General features: G+C 44.3%; 1 protein-coding gene across 1 annotated transcript in view; it reads right to left on the reverse strand.

Moving 5' to 3' along the window:
* The window catches only part of LOC137632394 (zinc finger protein 721-like), a 66,836-nt gene that overhangs the window by 27,604 nt on the left and 24,166 nt on the right, over positions 1-15,066 (reverse strand). The window contains exon 4 of the mRNA XM_068364329.1: positions 152-2,443. Coding sequence (XP_068220430.1) covers positions 152-1,884 — 1,733 coding nt within the window. The 5' untranslated portion in view covers positions 1,885-2,443. The remainder of the gene's footprint in view (positions 1-151; positions 2,444-15,066) is intronic.

Raw genomic sequence — 15,066 nt, forward strand, 5'->3', positions numbered from 1 at the left:
GTTTTTTCTCCCTTATTCCAGATCCCAATTTCAGTTTTATAGCACCTCCTTCGATGATGATTCTTGAGGAAACCTTCAGAGCAAAAAGCTTCCATGTGATTTCTTAAATGTTTATCGAGTCTCTGTTTTAAATTATTTCTTTGGCCACATTCATGATATTGGAATAGATCTCTCATGTGATTTCTTATGTTTAGTGAAATAGTTTTTCAAAGTAAAGAATTTGCTACAGACATCACACTTGTATGACTTCTCTCCCGTGTGAATTCTTAAATGTACAGTGAGACTGTGTTTCAGGGTAAATGTTTTGCTACAGATATTACATTTGTATGGCTTCTCTCCCGTGTGAATTCTTAAATGTATCGTGAGAGTTGATTTTGTATTAAATGTTTTGCTACAGACATCACATTTGTATGGCTTCACTCCCATGTGAATTCTTAAATGTACAGTGAGACTGTGTTTCAGGGTAAATGTTTTGCTACAGATATTACATTTGTATGGCTTCTCTCCCGTGTGAATTCTTAAATGTTCAGTGAGATTTGATTTTGTAATAAATGTTTTGCTACAGACATTACATTTGTATGGCTTCTCTCCCGTGTGAATTCTTAAATGTACAGTGAGACTGTGTTTCAGGGTAAATGTTTTACAACAGACATTACATTTGTATGGCTTCTCTCCCGTGTGAATTCTTAAATGTTCAGTGAGAGTTGATTTTCTAATAAATGTTTTGCTACAGACACTGCACTTGTACGGCTTCTCTCCCGTGTGAAGTCTTAAATGTATAGTGAGATTTAATTTTGTAATAAATGTTTTGCTACAGACATTACATTTGTATGGCCTCTCTCCCGTGTGAATTCTTAAATGTACAGTGAGATGTGATTTTGTATTAAATGTTTTGCTACAGACATTACATTTGTATGGCTTCTCTCCCATGTGAATTCTTAAATGTAGAGTGAGACTTTGTTTCTGGGTAAATGTTTTGCTACAGACATTGCATTTGTATGGCTTCTCTCCCGTGTGAATTCTTAAATGTTCAGTGAGAGTTGATTTTGTATTAAATGTTTTGCTACAGACATTGCATTTGTATGGCTTCTCTCCCGTGTGAATTCTTAAATGTGCAGTGAGATTTGATTTCGTATTAAATGTTTTGCTACAGACATTGCACTTGTATGGCTTCTCTCCCGAGTGAATTCTTAAATGTTTAGTGAGATTGCATTTTGTATTAAATGTTTTGCTACAGGCATCGCACTTGTATGGCTTCTCTCCTGTGTGAATTCTTAAATGTTTAGTGAGAATTGATTTTGTATTAAATGTGTTGCTACAGACATCACACTTGTATGGCTTCTCTCCCGTGTGAATTCTTAAATGTGCAGTGAGAATTGATTTTGTATTAAATGTTTTGCTACAGACATTGCACTTGTATGGCTTCTCTCCCGAGTGAATTCTTAAATGATTAGGGATACTTGATTTTGAATTAAATTTTTTGCCACAGACATCGCAATTGTATGGCTTCTCTCCCGTGTGAATTCTTAAATGTTCAGTGAGAGTTGATTGTCTAATAAATGTTTTGCTACAGACATTGCACTTGTATGGCTTCTCTCCCGTGTGAAGTCTTAAATGTATAGTGAGATTTAATTTTGTATTAAATGTTTTGCTACAGACATTGCATTTGTATGGCTTCTCTCCCATGTGAATTCTTAAATGAACTGTAAGAGATAATTTATTAAAAAACGTTTTCCCACATTCACTGCATGTGCATCGCTTTCTAGCTAGAGCATTGGAGTCAACATTACCAGAGATACTTTTTTTTATCTGCTTCTCATTTATTTGAATCACTTCTTGTTTCAAAACATTTTTCTGTAATAATTCCTCCCACTGATTAAACATGAAAGTCTTCCCTTTTCTTTTCCTTTATCCTCTTCCTTAACTGTCCTTAAATAAGTGTCTACACTTTCCTCATTATCGACATCCCCTTTCCAATTTCCTGAACCGTTTTCACTCACTGATGCATCGTACTCGTAGGAATTTTTCAAGTCGCTTTCGCTAGAATCAAATATTTCTGGCTCTACTTTGACTTCCATTTTTGGATCCAAGAAAAGAGCGCCATCATTAAAGAGAGCAACACTGCCTGACGTATCATTATTTTCTGGATCGATTGCAGGTGAAAATAGATCTTCAATTTCACTTTTCATTGAAAATTCAAAAGGTGCTTCAGAATTCATCATCCTCTCCGAATCAAGAGAAGAAAAACCCCTTAATAATATTTTCAATAGACTTCAAAGAGGAAATTAACACTAAACTTCCTATTCTCAGACATCATACTGTACAACAAAAACTTCCAACATGACCCTTTCTTTTCCCATCTTACGTCTTTTGCATATAACTTCAGTAGCTTACAAGCTTTAGCAGCAAGAGGTGGATGATTCCTTCCTTTGAGATGAAAAGTCTGAAATAATAGAAAACTACAATCAGTTGGAGAAGAGCAAAACTCAATAAAAATAATGGAGTTTTCTAAAACTAAAATAAATTCATAAAAGTTATGTAATTTGTATTTTTCCTAAACATACAAACCACAGACTTTGATCTGTGTTCTATCTGTTCTTGTTACACATTTCAGGCATCTAAAAATCTCATATCCTCTGTAGATTCTATAATCCACAGCATCTCCTCTGACATTATTGGTTTTATTCTTTAAACAGTTTTCCCCTTGCTCTTCAAAAAGACAAAGACATTTCATCCAATGTCTTATTTCCTTTATTGTACTTCCTCTCCAGTCACCATCAAAATTGTCTTGCTAATACTGCTATGCACCTCAGAGCCTTCCTCCAGAATTATGAACAGCAAAAGGCTGTTTAGGGCTCAGGCCATGTCGTCCTGATGGAAGGTTCCTTTAAGTAGCTTCCTAGGGTACATTTGACTACAGTGATATTCCCAGAGAATTTACCTTAAGGTCTCCAGAATTCTAACTCATGGCACAAATATCCTTAAAGTTTCCTTTAAGGATATCGCATAATATCAGGGGATGTATATCTTGATATGACACATAGCAATCTTCACCCCGAATAGCGTTTTCACTTTGAGGGGGAAAGTGGCAAAAATAGAAGGGGAGCCGTTATCAAGGTACACTTCCTCTGTTACTATTCAAGTATCTAGATGGCGCCATCGTCGACGCCATGTTCATTCCTTTATCTGTATCGATCTCGCCCGGTGATTTTTCCGGTTGCTCTCTCGTTACTTTGGATTATTTTGGATTTATCATGCAATCACCAGCCTCTTCTGCCTCTGAAAAGTTGAGTATTTGACCTTTATATTATATAAATTTTTAGCTCTTGCCTCACAGTGAAATTAAGTCAATTTAAGTTAACTTAGTGGAAGAGCTGTTGCCTGAACCGGAGGCGTCATGGGCGCTGTTATTTAGTTAGCCAGAACGACTTTCCCGGTATAAATAGCATAAATAAAGATGGCTATTTAGTCTTCATTGCTAGGAGTTAATTATATTATGCTGATAGTATTTGTAATAGCTTCGGCGATTTAGGTAACCGAACCTTGCTTACGCTAGGCTACCTAGCCTAGGCGTTTCAGTTTACATTCATGCATGATATAATTGACATTCCTAGTGTTATTAATTTTAAATGAAGCAATTTAGGCAATTAATACATGTGAGATATATTCATTGCATATAAAATTTCCATTTCTAAGTTAGTATACGAGAGTTTCGGTGATTTAGGAAGTCGATTCTCGCTGCCACTGTGCTACTAGCCTAGCGGCTTTAGTATACTTTCATACGTGTTCCTCGGTTACCCTCGTGTATCGTTTTATCTATTCAGGCAGAGATAGATATCTCCTAAAATTATTATATAAAGCAATACTCGTCTCCGGTGGAGACCTAAGGGTAATCCTTCCCTCCCTCTGAGTGTAGCCTTAGGCGACAACCCTAGTCAGTCGTGGCTCGAGTTGTCATTCAGGCAGGACTAAGCTAGGGTTTTTCAGTCCCTTCCCTTAGCCGCAGATGGCAGGTTTTGGGTTTCGGTCAGAATCTCAGAGTAGATAGTCTTGTGCTGGCAGCTGGCCGGCAGGGGGAATAGTCATTCCCGTCGGATTATGCTGCCGGCATAGGAGACTAGACCTCCCTAGACCACACCTGAAAGGGTTATGTGATATTGCCACCTTCTCCCTGTTGTCTAGTAGATTAGTCCTGTGCTTGTAGACCCTAGGCTGAAGAATAGACATTCTTCTGTTGTCTAAGATGCCACCTGCAGTGGAACTCTGTTTCTCTCTTGTTTACAGGTGGCGGCAAGATTGCTGCCGGCCCCTTAACTGTATTGGCAGACCCTAGGCTGGAGAATAGATACTCTCCTACTGCCTAGGATGACGCCGATACTGAAATAGAGTTTCTTTAGCGTGTGGTAGGACCGGCAACCCTGCCGGCTCCTTCCACACCTCATACAGGACCCTTTTGCCTCCCCCCTCTGTCCTTTAGTGATGGCCTAGCCATTGCAACCCTTCAGTCGTCGTCCCAATATTTCACCGCTTGCCGGCAGGTTGTAGGACGGGCTCGAGCTTCTACTCTTAGTGGCCTAGTCACTCAGCTTTCCCTTACGGACGCAAGGCTTCGGGAGAGCTGTGACGGCTGCCGGCAGAGGATCCCTTTACTGTAGAGTTTTCTTCAGTCCTCCCTTGGACTGCCATTCACAAACCTATGGCCGGCAGAGACCGGCAATAGTTGTGGATGGGTAAAAGCCTGAACAATATATTCTCCCCTTTCATTTGAACCCTCACTCTGGAGGAAGGCAGTAAGACAGAGCTCTTACATCATCCTTCACTCCTTGCTTTCTCTCTCTCTATCGGCTAGTGCCGCCAGGTACTAACCTAACGGGCAGCTGCAGGCCACTACCCTAGCCGGCAAGATGCTGGCTGGACTTGTGCTCTGGAAGCCAACAAGCCGCCACCACAACTGACTTGGCCGGCAAAAGCCGGCCGAGTTCAGACTGCCGGCCACTACTCTGACCGACAAGACGGCAGTTGGACTAGTGTGCCGACAGCCGGCGGCCGGCAATCCGTCGGAAACCATCCCAGCCGGCAATGCGCCGGCTGAACTGTGCCCCAGGTGCTAGCCTTGCTGGCAACATGCCGGCTAGAACTACACTATATGACTATACATTAGCCAGTATATTTGCAGTACAGATCATACTGCAAACAGAAAACTATGGTATAAAGTATACAGTAGTTAAATTTCCAACATACTCTGTGTGTCCATGCGCAGTCTATTGTTGAGACCATACTATATAAGGAAAGGAAATTTCTTTCCTTACACTGATAGATGATCAGTTTCAAATGACCCTCATTATTAAACTTTTGGGAAGTTAGTGTTAAGTTACACTTATCTATCCTTACAGGGTAGAAGTCTTCCAATGGGCCTCCTGAATAGGATAACACTAGGCTTTAATTTTGAGAGAGGTCACAGCAATTGGCTGGACTGGAAACACATGTATGTGTCTTACCTAATTAATTTATAGCTTGCCTATCCTAAGCTATATGCAATAAAATGCAAAAATATTATTGATAATATTTATATAGTTTATCAAGTGAGATGAACTACCATATACTCATCTTGTTTTCCTCTCTTTACAGGAGGACCACCCTAAGTGCCGCCGAGTCTTATGCAACGTCAAGAGCAAGGACTTCTGTGGCCACGAGGAGTGCAGGGTCCACTCCCTCTGTTCCATCACCAAGGGAACACTCAAGTATTGGGACCCCCAGGTATGTAATGTATGCAAAGCCTTGGTTACTGAGGCCTTTGATGACCCCAAGACAACGGAGTCAAGGGATGCAGCACGGAGTAAGCTGCATAGATGGGTCCGTGGCTTCCAGAAGAACGCCACGGGGCCTTACTTCCAAATGAGCGGATGCGGGCCTATCTGTTCCCTAAGGCGTCTGCTGATGCCGTCATACCACAGCCTCACCCTGAGATCCCTTGCGTCCAGATTTCCGTAGATAAGGATGTCTCGGATGTGATGAAGGACATCCATCTAGATGAGAGGATGTCAGAAGTGTCAAAAGACACTGAAAAGGACCTTCTTGCGGAAGGGCAGCAAGAGGAGTCTACCTTGGCTCCTGAAACTGAGGAGGATGAAGTCGAATCGGTGCCTGTCTACCCTCATGACCCTGTCTACCCTCATGTCAATGATGGAGAGATTTCAGAAGCAGAGTGAAGAAAGGGAAGCAGCACTGAGGAAGGAGATACATCATCTCGCAGCGTCCTGCGGGTCTCACAAGAGACTCAACGTGAAGGGTCTTCCTTCGTGTTCTGATATAAAGCCGTGGAGGCATGCAGAGTACGTGCCGATCACAAACGTGAAGATATTTATTTCAGAGAAGCTGGGAGTCGTCCTCATCAAAGATGTCGACTTCTGGCCCAGCTTTGAGTCTTATCCAGACTGCTTCGTCCATCTGAAGGCAGAACCTGTGTCTAAAGAGGAGACAGAGCAGAAAGAGGTCATAGTTCTTGACTATGGAAAAGCTCAGGGTTTAATGGCTAACAGTTTGAAAGACAGGGGCTTCACTAACTCTAAAGTGCCAGCCCTGAGTAAGAGACACCCTTCCTTTCTTGCTCCAGCTACACTGGCCTTTCCCTTTGTGGAAAAAGGGTTTAAAGCAGTGATGAAGCCAGTAGAAGCTGGGAAACCTTGTCCTACACTCGAGGAGTGTAGACCCTTATCCCTACCTCTGCCTACAGACCACAAGGACTGGAAAGAAATACATTTTACCTTCTCAGTTGGGAAGTTGGAGGCGGATATTGCTGGACGCCAGTTCAGTGAAAACCTCCCTAAGTTGTCTGATTTTCTCTTGCGCAGACAGCAAGAGACAAAGGAAAGGCTTGCCGCATCTCTGTCCCTCCAGACTACCTTGGAGGCAATGGCAAGTGACCAAAGAACCCCAGACATGTTTATGGCCATGGCCAAGTCATACTTGGCAATGCTAGTCAAGGACCTATATGATTTTGTTAGGGCCAGAAGGGCATGTAGGGAGTTCATGTTCGCTTCAGCTGCAGTGAGGCACGAACCCAGGAAGTTAATATCTTCCAATATCTGGGGTAAAGACCTCTTCCCGAGCGAAGTGGTCAAGGAAATAGTCGACAAGGAGGCCACGGAGAACAGGAATCCTCTCCAAAAGTGGGGTATGTCGTCTAAGAGGAAGTCTTCCCCGGATGAGGGTCCCTAACCGAAAAGGAAGACAAGGAGGCTAAGGCTGCCCTGTCGCCCCGCCAGACAACAACAACTTCCGATGACCGCGGTGCCCCAGATGGTGGCACAACCCCAACCCACCTACCAAATGGTACCCCAGCAGATGGCGACCCAGTCACCAGCCTTTACTCCCACCTATGAGAGGAAGACCACTACCTTTCGCACTAAAGGGTGAGGGTCAAATAGAGGTTCCTCTAGACGCCCCTCAAGAGGAAGAGTGGGTAGGGGGGGCGCAGTCAAGAAGGCAAGTCCTCCGGTCAACCGAAGATACTTACGGTAGGAGGAAGACTCCATTCATTTCGGGATCGCTGGACCTTCGATAACTGGGCCCACAGCCTAATCAAGAACGGACTAGGTTGGAGCTGGAAGACAGCTCCACCATCATTTCCTCAATTCTTTCAACACTCCATCCCCGTCTTGGAAGAATATACCCGAGAACTCTTGAGCAAACGGGTGTTAAGGAGGGCAAAGTCCATCAAATTCCAAGGAAGGCTGTTTTGTGTTCCCAAGAATAACTCAGAGTCATTCTGGACTTGTCGCCACTCAAAAAGTTCATAGTAAACTACAAGTTCAGGATGTTGACCCTTCAACACATAAGGACCCTGCTGCCAAAACGGGCGTACACAGTCTCCATAGACATGGCAGATGCTTATTGGCATATCCTAATCAATCACCAACTCTCCTCTTACCTAGGATTCAGGCTACAGAAGAAGAAATACGTCTTTACAGCCATGCCATTTGGACTAAACCTAGCCCCAAGAATCTTTACAAAGCTTGCAGATGCAGTCGTTCAACAACTACGCCTAGAAGGTGTCCAGGTGGTAGCCTACCTGGACGATTGGCTGGTTTGGGCAGCATCCGAGACAGAATGCATGCAAGCACCCAAGAAAGTGATCCAGTTCCTGGAACATCTAGGATTCAAGATCAACGTCAAAAAGTCTCGACTATCTCCAGCTCAGGAGTTTCAATGGCTTGGAATACATTGGAACTTACACAAACAGGAGAGAGTGATGGGCTCCCTTCAGTTTGCATCAGTGACAGACCCGGTGCTAAGAGCACAGTTAAAGGATGCATCAGGAGTCTGGAGAAGATACGCACCAAGCGCTCAAAGAGATCTAAGAAGACCGATACCGACTCAACTACGATCACTTCTCAAGCCATGGTCGAAGGCCAAGAACCTGAAGAGGTCGGTGCCTGTGCAACCACCTCTACCTTCAGTCATCATCCACACGGACGCATCAAAGAAAGGATGGGGAGGTCACTCTCACCAACGGGAAGTCCAAGGGACTTGGTCCTCTCTATTCAAGACCTTCCACATCAACATTTTGGAGGCCATGGCAGTCTTTCTCACACTGAAGAAATTGTCCCCTCGCCATTCAGTCCACATAAGACTGATTCTGGACAGCAAGGTGATAGTGAGATGTTTGAATCGTCAAGGTTCGAGATCACCCCCAAATCAACCAAGTGATGTTGGCCATCTTCCGATTGACAGAAAAGAAGAGATGGCACTTATCAACAGTTCACCTTCAAGGGTTCCGCAATGTGACGGCGGACGCTCTATCCAGGCTCACGCCGATAGAGTCAGAATGGTCCCTAGTCGCAGGATCATTCTCCTTCATCTTACGTCAAGTACCAGAACTGCAGATCGACCTCTTCGCGATGAGCGACAACAAGAAGCTACCTCGTTATGTGACCCCATACGAGGATCCTCTAGCAGAAGCGGTGGATGCCATGTCCCTCAACTGGAACAGATGGACCGGGATTTACCTGTTCTCTCCAACCAACCTTCTGTTGAAGGTCCTCAAAAGGCTGAGATCCTTTCAGGGAACTGCAGCCATAGTGGCTCCCAAGTGGCCGACGAGCAATTGGTTCCCTTTAGCATTGGAACTGAAGCTGAGGCTGATCCCTCTCCCGGACCCAGTTCTGACTCAACAGGTACAGAAGTTGACTGTCTTCGCTTCATCACAGAAAACCCAAAACCTTCATCTCATGATTTTCTCTCCTTAGCAGTTAAGAAAAGGTTTGGGATCTCGAAAGACAGTATAGACTTCTTAGAAGAATATAAGTCTAAATCTACCAGAAGGCAATATGAGTCGTCTTGGAAGAAATGGGTTGCTTTTGTCAAGGAAAAAAGACCAAAAGAGATCTCAACAGACTTCTGTTTACCCTTCTTTATTTGCCTTCATGGACAAGGTTTAGCAGCCAACATGATAACGTGTAAATCAGCCTCGACTAGACCTTTGCTTTACGCCTTCCAAGTAGACTTATCCATCGAAATCTTTAACAAGATCCCTAAGGCCTGTACTAGGCTTAGGCCTGCAGCACATCTGAAGCCCATATCATGGTACTTGAATAAGGTCCTACACTTTGCCTCAACAGTGAACAATGAGGACAGTTCTCTGAAAGATCTGACTCAAAAAGTTATATTCTTGTTTGCTATAGCCTCGGGGGCCAGAGTTAGTGAAATAGTGGCCCTTTCTCGTGATGAGGGCCATATTCAGTTCACAGATGCGGGAGAACTGAATCTCTTTCCTGACCCAACGTTTCTCGGAAAGAACGAGCTACCTACCAAAAGATGGGGTCCCTGGAGAATCTGCCCTCTGAAGGAAGATGCCTCGCTGTGTCCAGTAGTGTCTAAAGGTCTATCTTCGTAGAACTTCAGACTTCAGAGGAGGACAGCATTTTAAAGGAGAAACATCGGGCTCAAACTTATCCCTAAAACAGCTAAGGGCGAAGATCACCTACTTCATTCGCAGAGCGGATCTTGACAGTACACCCGCAGGTCACGATCCTAGAAAAATTGCTTCGTCATTGAACTTCTTCCAATACATGGATTTCGAGCGTCTTCACTCGTATACTAGATGGAAGTCATCCAGAGTGTTTTTTAAACACTACGCGAAGCAAGTGCAAGAGTTGAAAAGGTATGAGTGGCAGCAGGTAGTGTTCTAAAACCTGTTGCTTAGCGCTGCTAGGAACAGTGAATTGATTGGGACTGTCATGTATAGGGTGTACGTGTTGACACCTTATAGGGCAACATGTAAAGTGAAGTGTCACCCTATGGACTGTTCCAGTTATTAAAGGTGAAGAAACACAGAGTTATCACTTGTGCCATGTGTTCTTTACACAATGTGAAAAGACAGTCATTCACAGAAACGCATGTTAGAAAATTTATTAAATTTTCAGTTTGGTGGCATTAACTACTGTTTCCTTTCAGGCGTAACAAGTATTTCTGGTCTCATCTCCATTTTTATGTTTCTTGTTATTCACATGCATTTTTAGTGTTACTATATAATGTATGTTGAATTACTATTTATTAATTACCAATAAATAATTGTATGCTATATAATGTATGTTGAATTACTATTTATTAATTACCAATAAATAATTGATTGGTACTGTATTTGCATCTTATCTCGCCCCAAATTTAAATAAATAAAGATTTGTGTGAGCATTATCTATTTATCCGCTTATATTCTGCATATTGACATGAGAACAATTGAAATATCTTTGTTCTTACATGTATACAACCTTTTTCTGCCTATGCATACTTTGTTCCTACACAGATACAAACTTGTCTGTTGTTGCATACAGCTAAGCCTGTATGTCTTGGATGCTATGTTGGCTTTTGTAAACCTTTGTTCGTATTGAAAATACAAACTTCGGCAGGTTTTGTATACAGTGAAACCTGTATGCTTTTGTTGCTAGGTTTGTTCATATGGGATATGCAAACCTCGAGACTTTTCCTGAGTCTGGTATGACTCTTCCCTGTAGGGGGCTGGAAGCACTAACATAGTTCATGATTAGAAGTAATGACGTATAACGGTAACGTCATATGTCTCTAAGGTCTGAGCGACCAAGAAAATATTGTATTGAGGTTAAGGCACATTTGGAAATCCACAGATACATTAATGCTCTGATAACCTTCCATCAGGAGGACATGGTCTGATCCCAAAAAACGGATTTTGAGTGAAGTGAAAAATCTATTTTTGGGTGAGATAGCCATGTCGTCCGGATGGAACCGCCCTCCCTTCTAGGAAAAGGCCTTGGCAGGATCCCTCCCGAAACTACTGTATCTGCAGCACCTTGCTCAACGCTACAAGGAATAAACATAGCGGCGACAATGGCGCCATCTAGATACAGTACTCAAATAGTCACGGAGGAAGGGTACCTTGATAACGGCTCCCCTTCTATTTTTGCCACTTTCCCCCTCGAAGCGATAACGCTATTCGGGGTGAAGATTGCTATGTGTCATATCATGATATACGTCCCCTGATATTATGCGATATCCTTAAAGGAAACTTTAAGGATATTCACGCCAGGAGTTAGAATTCTGGAGACCTTATGGGAAATTCTCTGGGAATATCACTGTAGTCAAATATTCCCTAGGAAGCTACTTAAAGGAACCTTCCATCAGGACGACATGGCTATCTCACCCAAAAATAGATTTTTCGCCTCGCTCAAAATCCGTTTATAGTAATTTTACACAGACACGAAAATTTACCATAAACTCTTCCATATCACTCCCTCTACCTTTGCTTTGGTTCTACTGTTATGGCTAATTAACATTACTAATATAAGTTTTTTCTTTCTGGTTGCCTTTGTGTTGTCCAGTGCCTTCTTAAGACCTACATATACCCTCCATCCCTGTGAAGATGGACCAAGAATTCTGCAATTCTAGGCTGAGAGGTTCTGGAAGAAGAATGACCTTTCATCTGGCACCAGCGTAAAAAAAAACTGCCCATTTGACTTGATAAACTCGACATGTAGAGCATCACATGGCTTAGGCTAACTAGATGAAAAGCCTTCTTACCTTGAGACCCTCCTGACAGACTCCACGCATGTGGAGCCCCTGATGAAGACAATGAAAGTGAGGCTGTTTGAGTAGATCTGGTCTCTCTAGCAATCTGACAGGAGGCTTCACTAGGACCTCAAAAAGGTCTGGGAACCAGTCCTTTCGAGGCCAGAAGGGAGCGATGAGGGCCAAGAAAAGAAGACTGGTTTCCCTTGCCTTGATAAAATGCCCAGATCAGAGAGAGGGAGGAGGTGTACACCTGAAGACTTCCTCATTTTGTAAGTGGGCATCTGTCCTCATGTACTGGGGATACTTGAACAAAGGGAAGATGACTTGGTAACCAAAGTTCATTCCTATGATATGGAATAATAATTGAAAAACAATACAAGACTGAAAAATTATTTGAAAAAAAACCTCACACTGATTGGGCACCCCTATATCAATACAAAAACACAAGTACCTGGTTTTAATTTTCTAGGGCACCCACACACCCAAAAAAATATATAAAATATAAGTCCTATTTAAAAATACAGTCCCATTAGGTTTATGATGACAATTTCTTAGCAATTAACACCAAGAAAGAGCCTTTTTGGTCAAGGTCAAAGTATTCAAACAAAGTTCCCAGCTTGTGACATAAGAAAGTTCCAAGCTTGTTACCGTCTGCTGCCCTGGAGGAGGACACTGCCGTCTGCTGCCCTGGAGGAGGACACTGCCGTCTGCTGCCCTGGAAAGGGACAGTGCCGTCTGCTGCCCTGGAAAGGGACAGTGCCGTCTGCTGCCCTGGAGGGGGATACTGCCGTCTGCTGCCCTGGAGAGGAACACTGCCGTCTTCTGCTCTGGAGGGGGACACTGCCGTCTGATGCCCTGGAGGGGGACACTGCCATCTGAGTGCCCTGGAGGGAGACACTGCCGTCTGATGCCCTGGAGGGGGACACTGCCGTCTTCTGCCCTGGAGGGGGACACTGCCGTCTGATGCCCTGGACGGGGACACTGCCATCTGCTGTCCCGAAGAATACACTTGAGTGTGCCTCTGCTCCTTCTTGTAGAGTGGCACTACCTGTACAGGAACTGTTGAGAGCCACTACCACTGGCTAGACTGATGTTTAGCATCTGATGGCCTGGAGAGTTGAACTAAATGCTGCTGAGGAGAGAGGGTAACTGCCTCAGCTGTAGCTACTGGAGCCATTTCTGGCCTACTGGCTTTGGCCGGGTTACCCAAGAACTGCTCCCCTAGTCCACTGGCTGCAGTCTCTGGCGGACTAAAGGGGTTAGTTGCCGGAACAGGTGAGGAAGCAAAAGGTCCACCACAAGCAGGAGACTCCCAGAAGCCTGGTACAGGTGGGAGTAATGGTGAGAACCCTGGATGGGGCTGGAGACCTCCAATCACTGGTTCTGCTCCAGTTACAGGGATGGCCAGACCATTCCCGTTTGGCCAAACAGGGGACGTAGGAGCGCTGGTGGTCACTGTGGTTGACCCCAGTAGCAATGTGGCACGTTGATGACGGCTTAATGCTCCTCAGCGCCCCTTCGGGGAATTCTACCATTTCTCTTTGTGTAGGGAAATGTTGAAGAGTGGTCGGCATTCGGACAATAGGCAGTCTGCGTGCTACGTATGGCCACAGTCCGCAAACCACTACACAGTGACACAAGGAACCTTGAAGTGTGTGACATAAGAAAGTTCAAAGCCTGTGACATAAGAAACCTTGGAGCATGTGACATAAGAAAGCTTCAAACTTAAAGGAGAACCACGCTACATTGTGGTTCATTATCTACAAAAGGAGTCAGAAAGGTTTGGACATTGACAACTTCCTCTCAGTACCTAGATGGAGAAGTTCCAACAACGCCTCGTTTGACAGGGGACCTGCCATACTCAACGATGGCCAGACCTGTAAAATATCAGAAAAAGAGCAGCCACCCCCCCGAGGGGAGGGCAGAACCGCTTCTCCAGGGGAAACAGTTCTGTCCCTCGAACCCCAAAATTGACCTGATGTTAAATGGTCTATGCTTCTGCTTGACCGTTCCCCAGGAGACTGATCGAGCAAGAGATTCGGGAAGAGATTGGAGGGGGGGGGGGGGGGGGGGGGGGGGGGGGCAATGAAGAAGCCCGAAGTTTCTTCGACTTCGAGGAGGACCCTGAAGACAAAGAATCTCTCTTCAACTTTTTGCGCCTACGTCCAAAGCACTCCCACTGGGAGGCAGATCATCCTCAACACTCAGGGCAGGAGTTGCCCTACGCAAGCTGTATGTTGAGATATTTAGAAGTGTGACCGTCCATGTAAAAGTTATTCAGAGTCTTTTGTAGTAAAAACTATTGTAACCAAGACTTTCCCAATATCAACTCGCCAGGGTATAGGGACACAACAGCGTAAGCTTAATACTAGGTACACAAAGGAGCATGGTTTACCTGCTGAGGTCATCTTATGCAGAGAACCAAGGATGCTGTTTTCCCCAGGAGAGAGGACAATGAAGAAAAGAATAAGAGCCAGTCAAACCAGATACTGTCCTCAACCTTCTGATACTTGTCCAATAAGGAGCTTGAGGTTTTATACCAGTCATTGTGTAGCCACCACAGGGCCGATAGAAAATGTATCGAGCTTCCTGTGGGTCACTTCTTGCAGCCATTGAGCTGTGAAAGTGTTCTGATGTTTCCACACCCCAGCCTGAAGAGCCTGTTATTGAGAATTTCCTCTTGAATCCCAGCCTGACATCATGAGCTCTGGGGCGACGTGAAGGAAGAGGGTTTGGATTCAGAGCATGGTCTATGGCCTTGCAAATCCAAGTTGAGATGGTATACTTGGCGACCCTCCTCTTAGTCCTTCCTGAGCTGATGAAGAGTGCAGGCACACAGGGACAGCCTGCGGCTGTTCTCTTAAGGTACAGCCTCAAACTCCTCACTAAGAGTTAGAGATGATCAGGGTAATCTGTTACAGAACAAGACTCGAAATCCGGGAGGAGTCGAATCGAGGATATGCTACTCCCAAGTTCTGAGTCTTAGCAACAAAATCAGGTACGAAGCTGAATGTTACCTCTCCC

Source organism: Palaemon carinicauda, chromosome 41 (genome assembly GCF_036898095.1).
Source record: "Palaemon carinicauda isolate YSFRI2023 chromosome 41, ASM3689809v2, whole genome shotgun sequence".
NCBI lineage: Eukaryota > Metazoa > Arthropoda > Malacostraca > Decapoda > Palaemonidae > Palaemon > Palaemon carinicauda.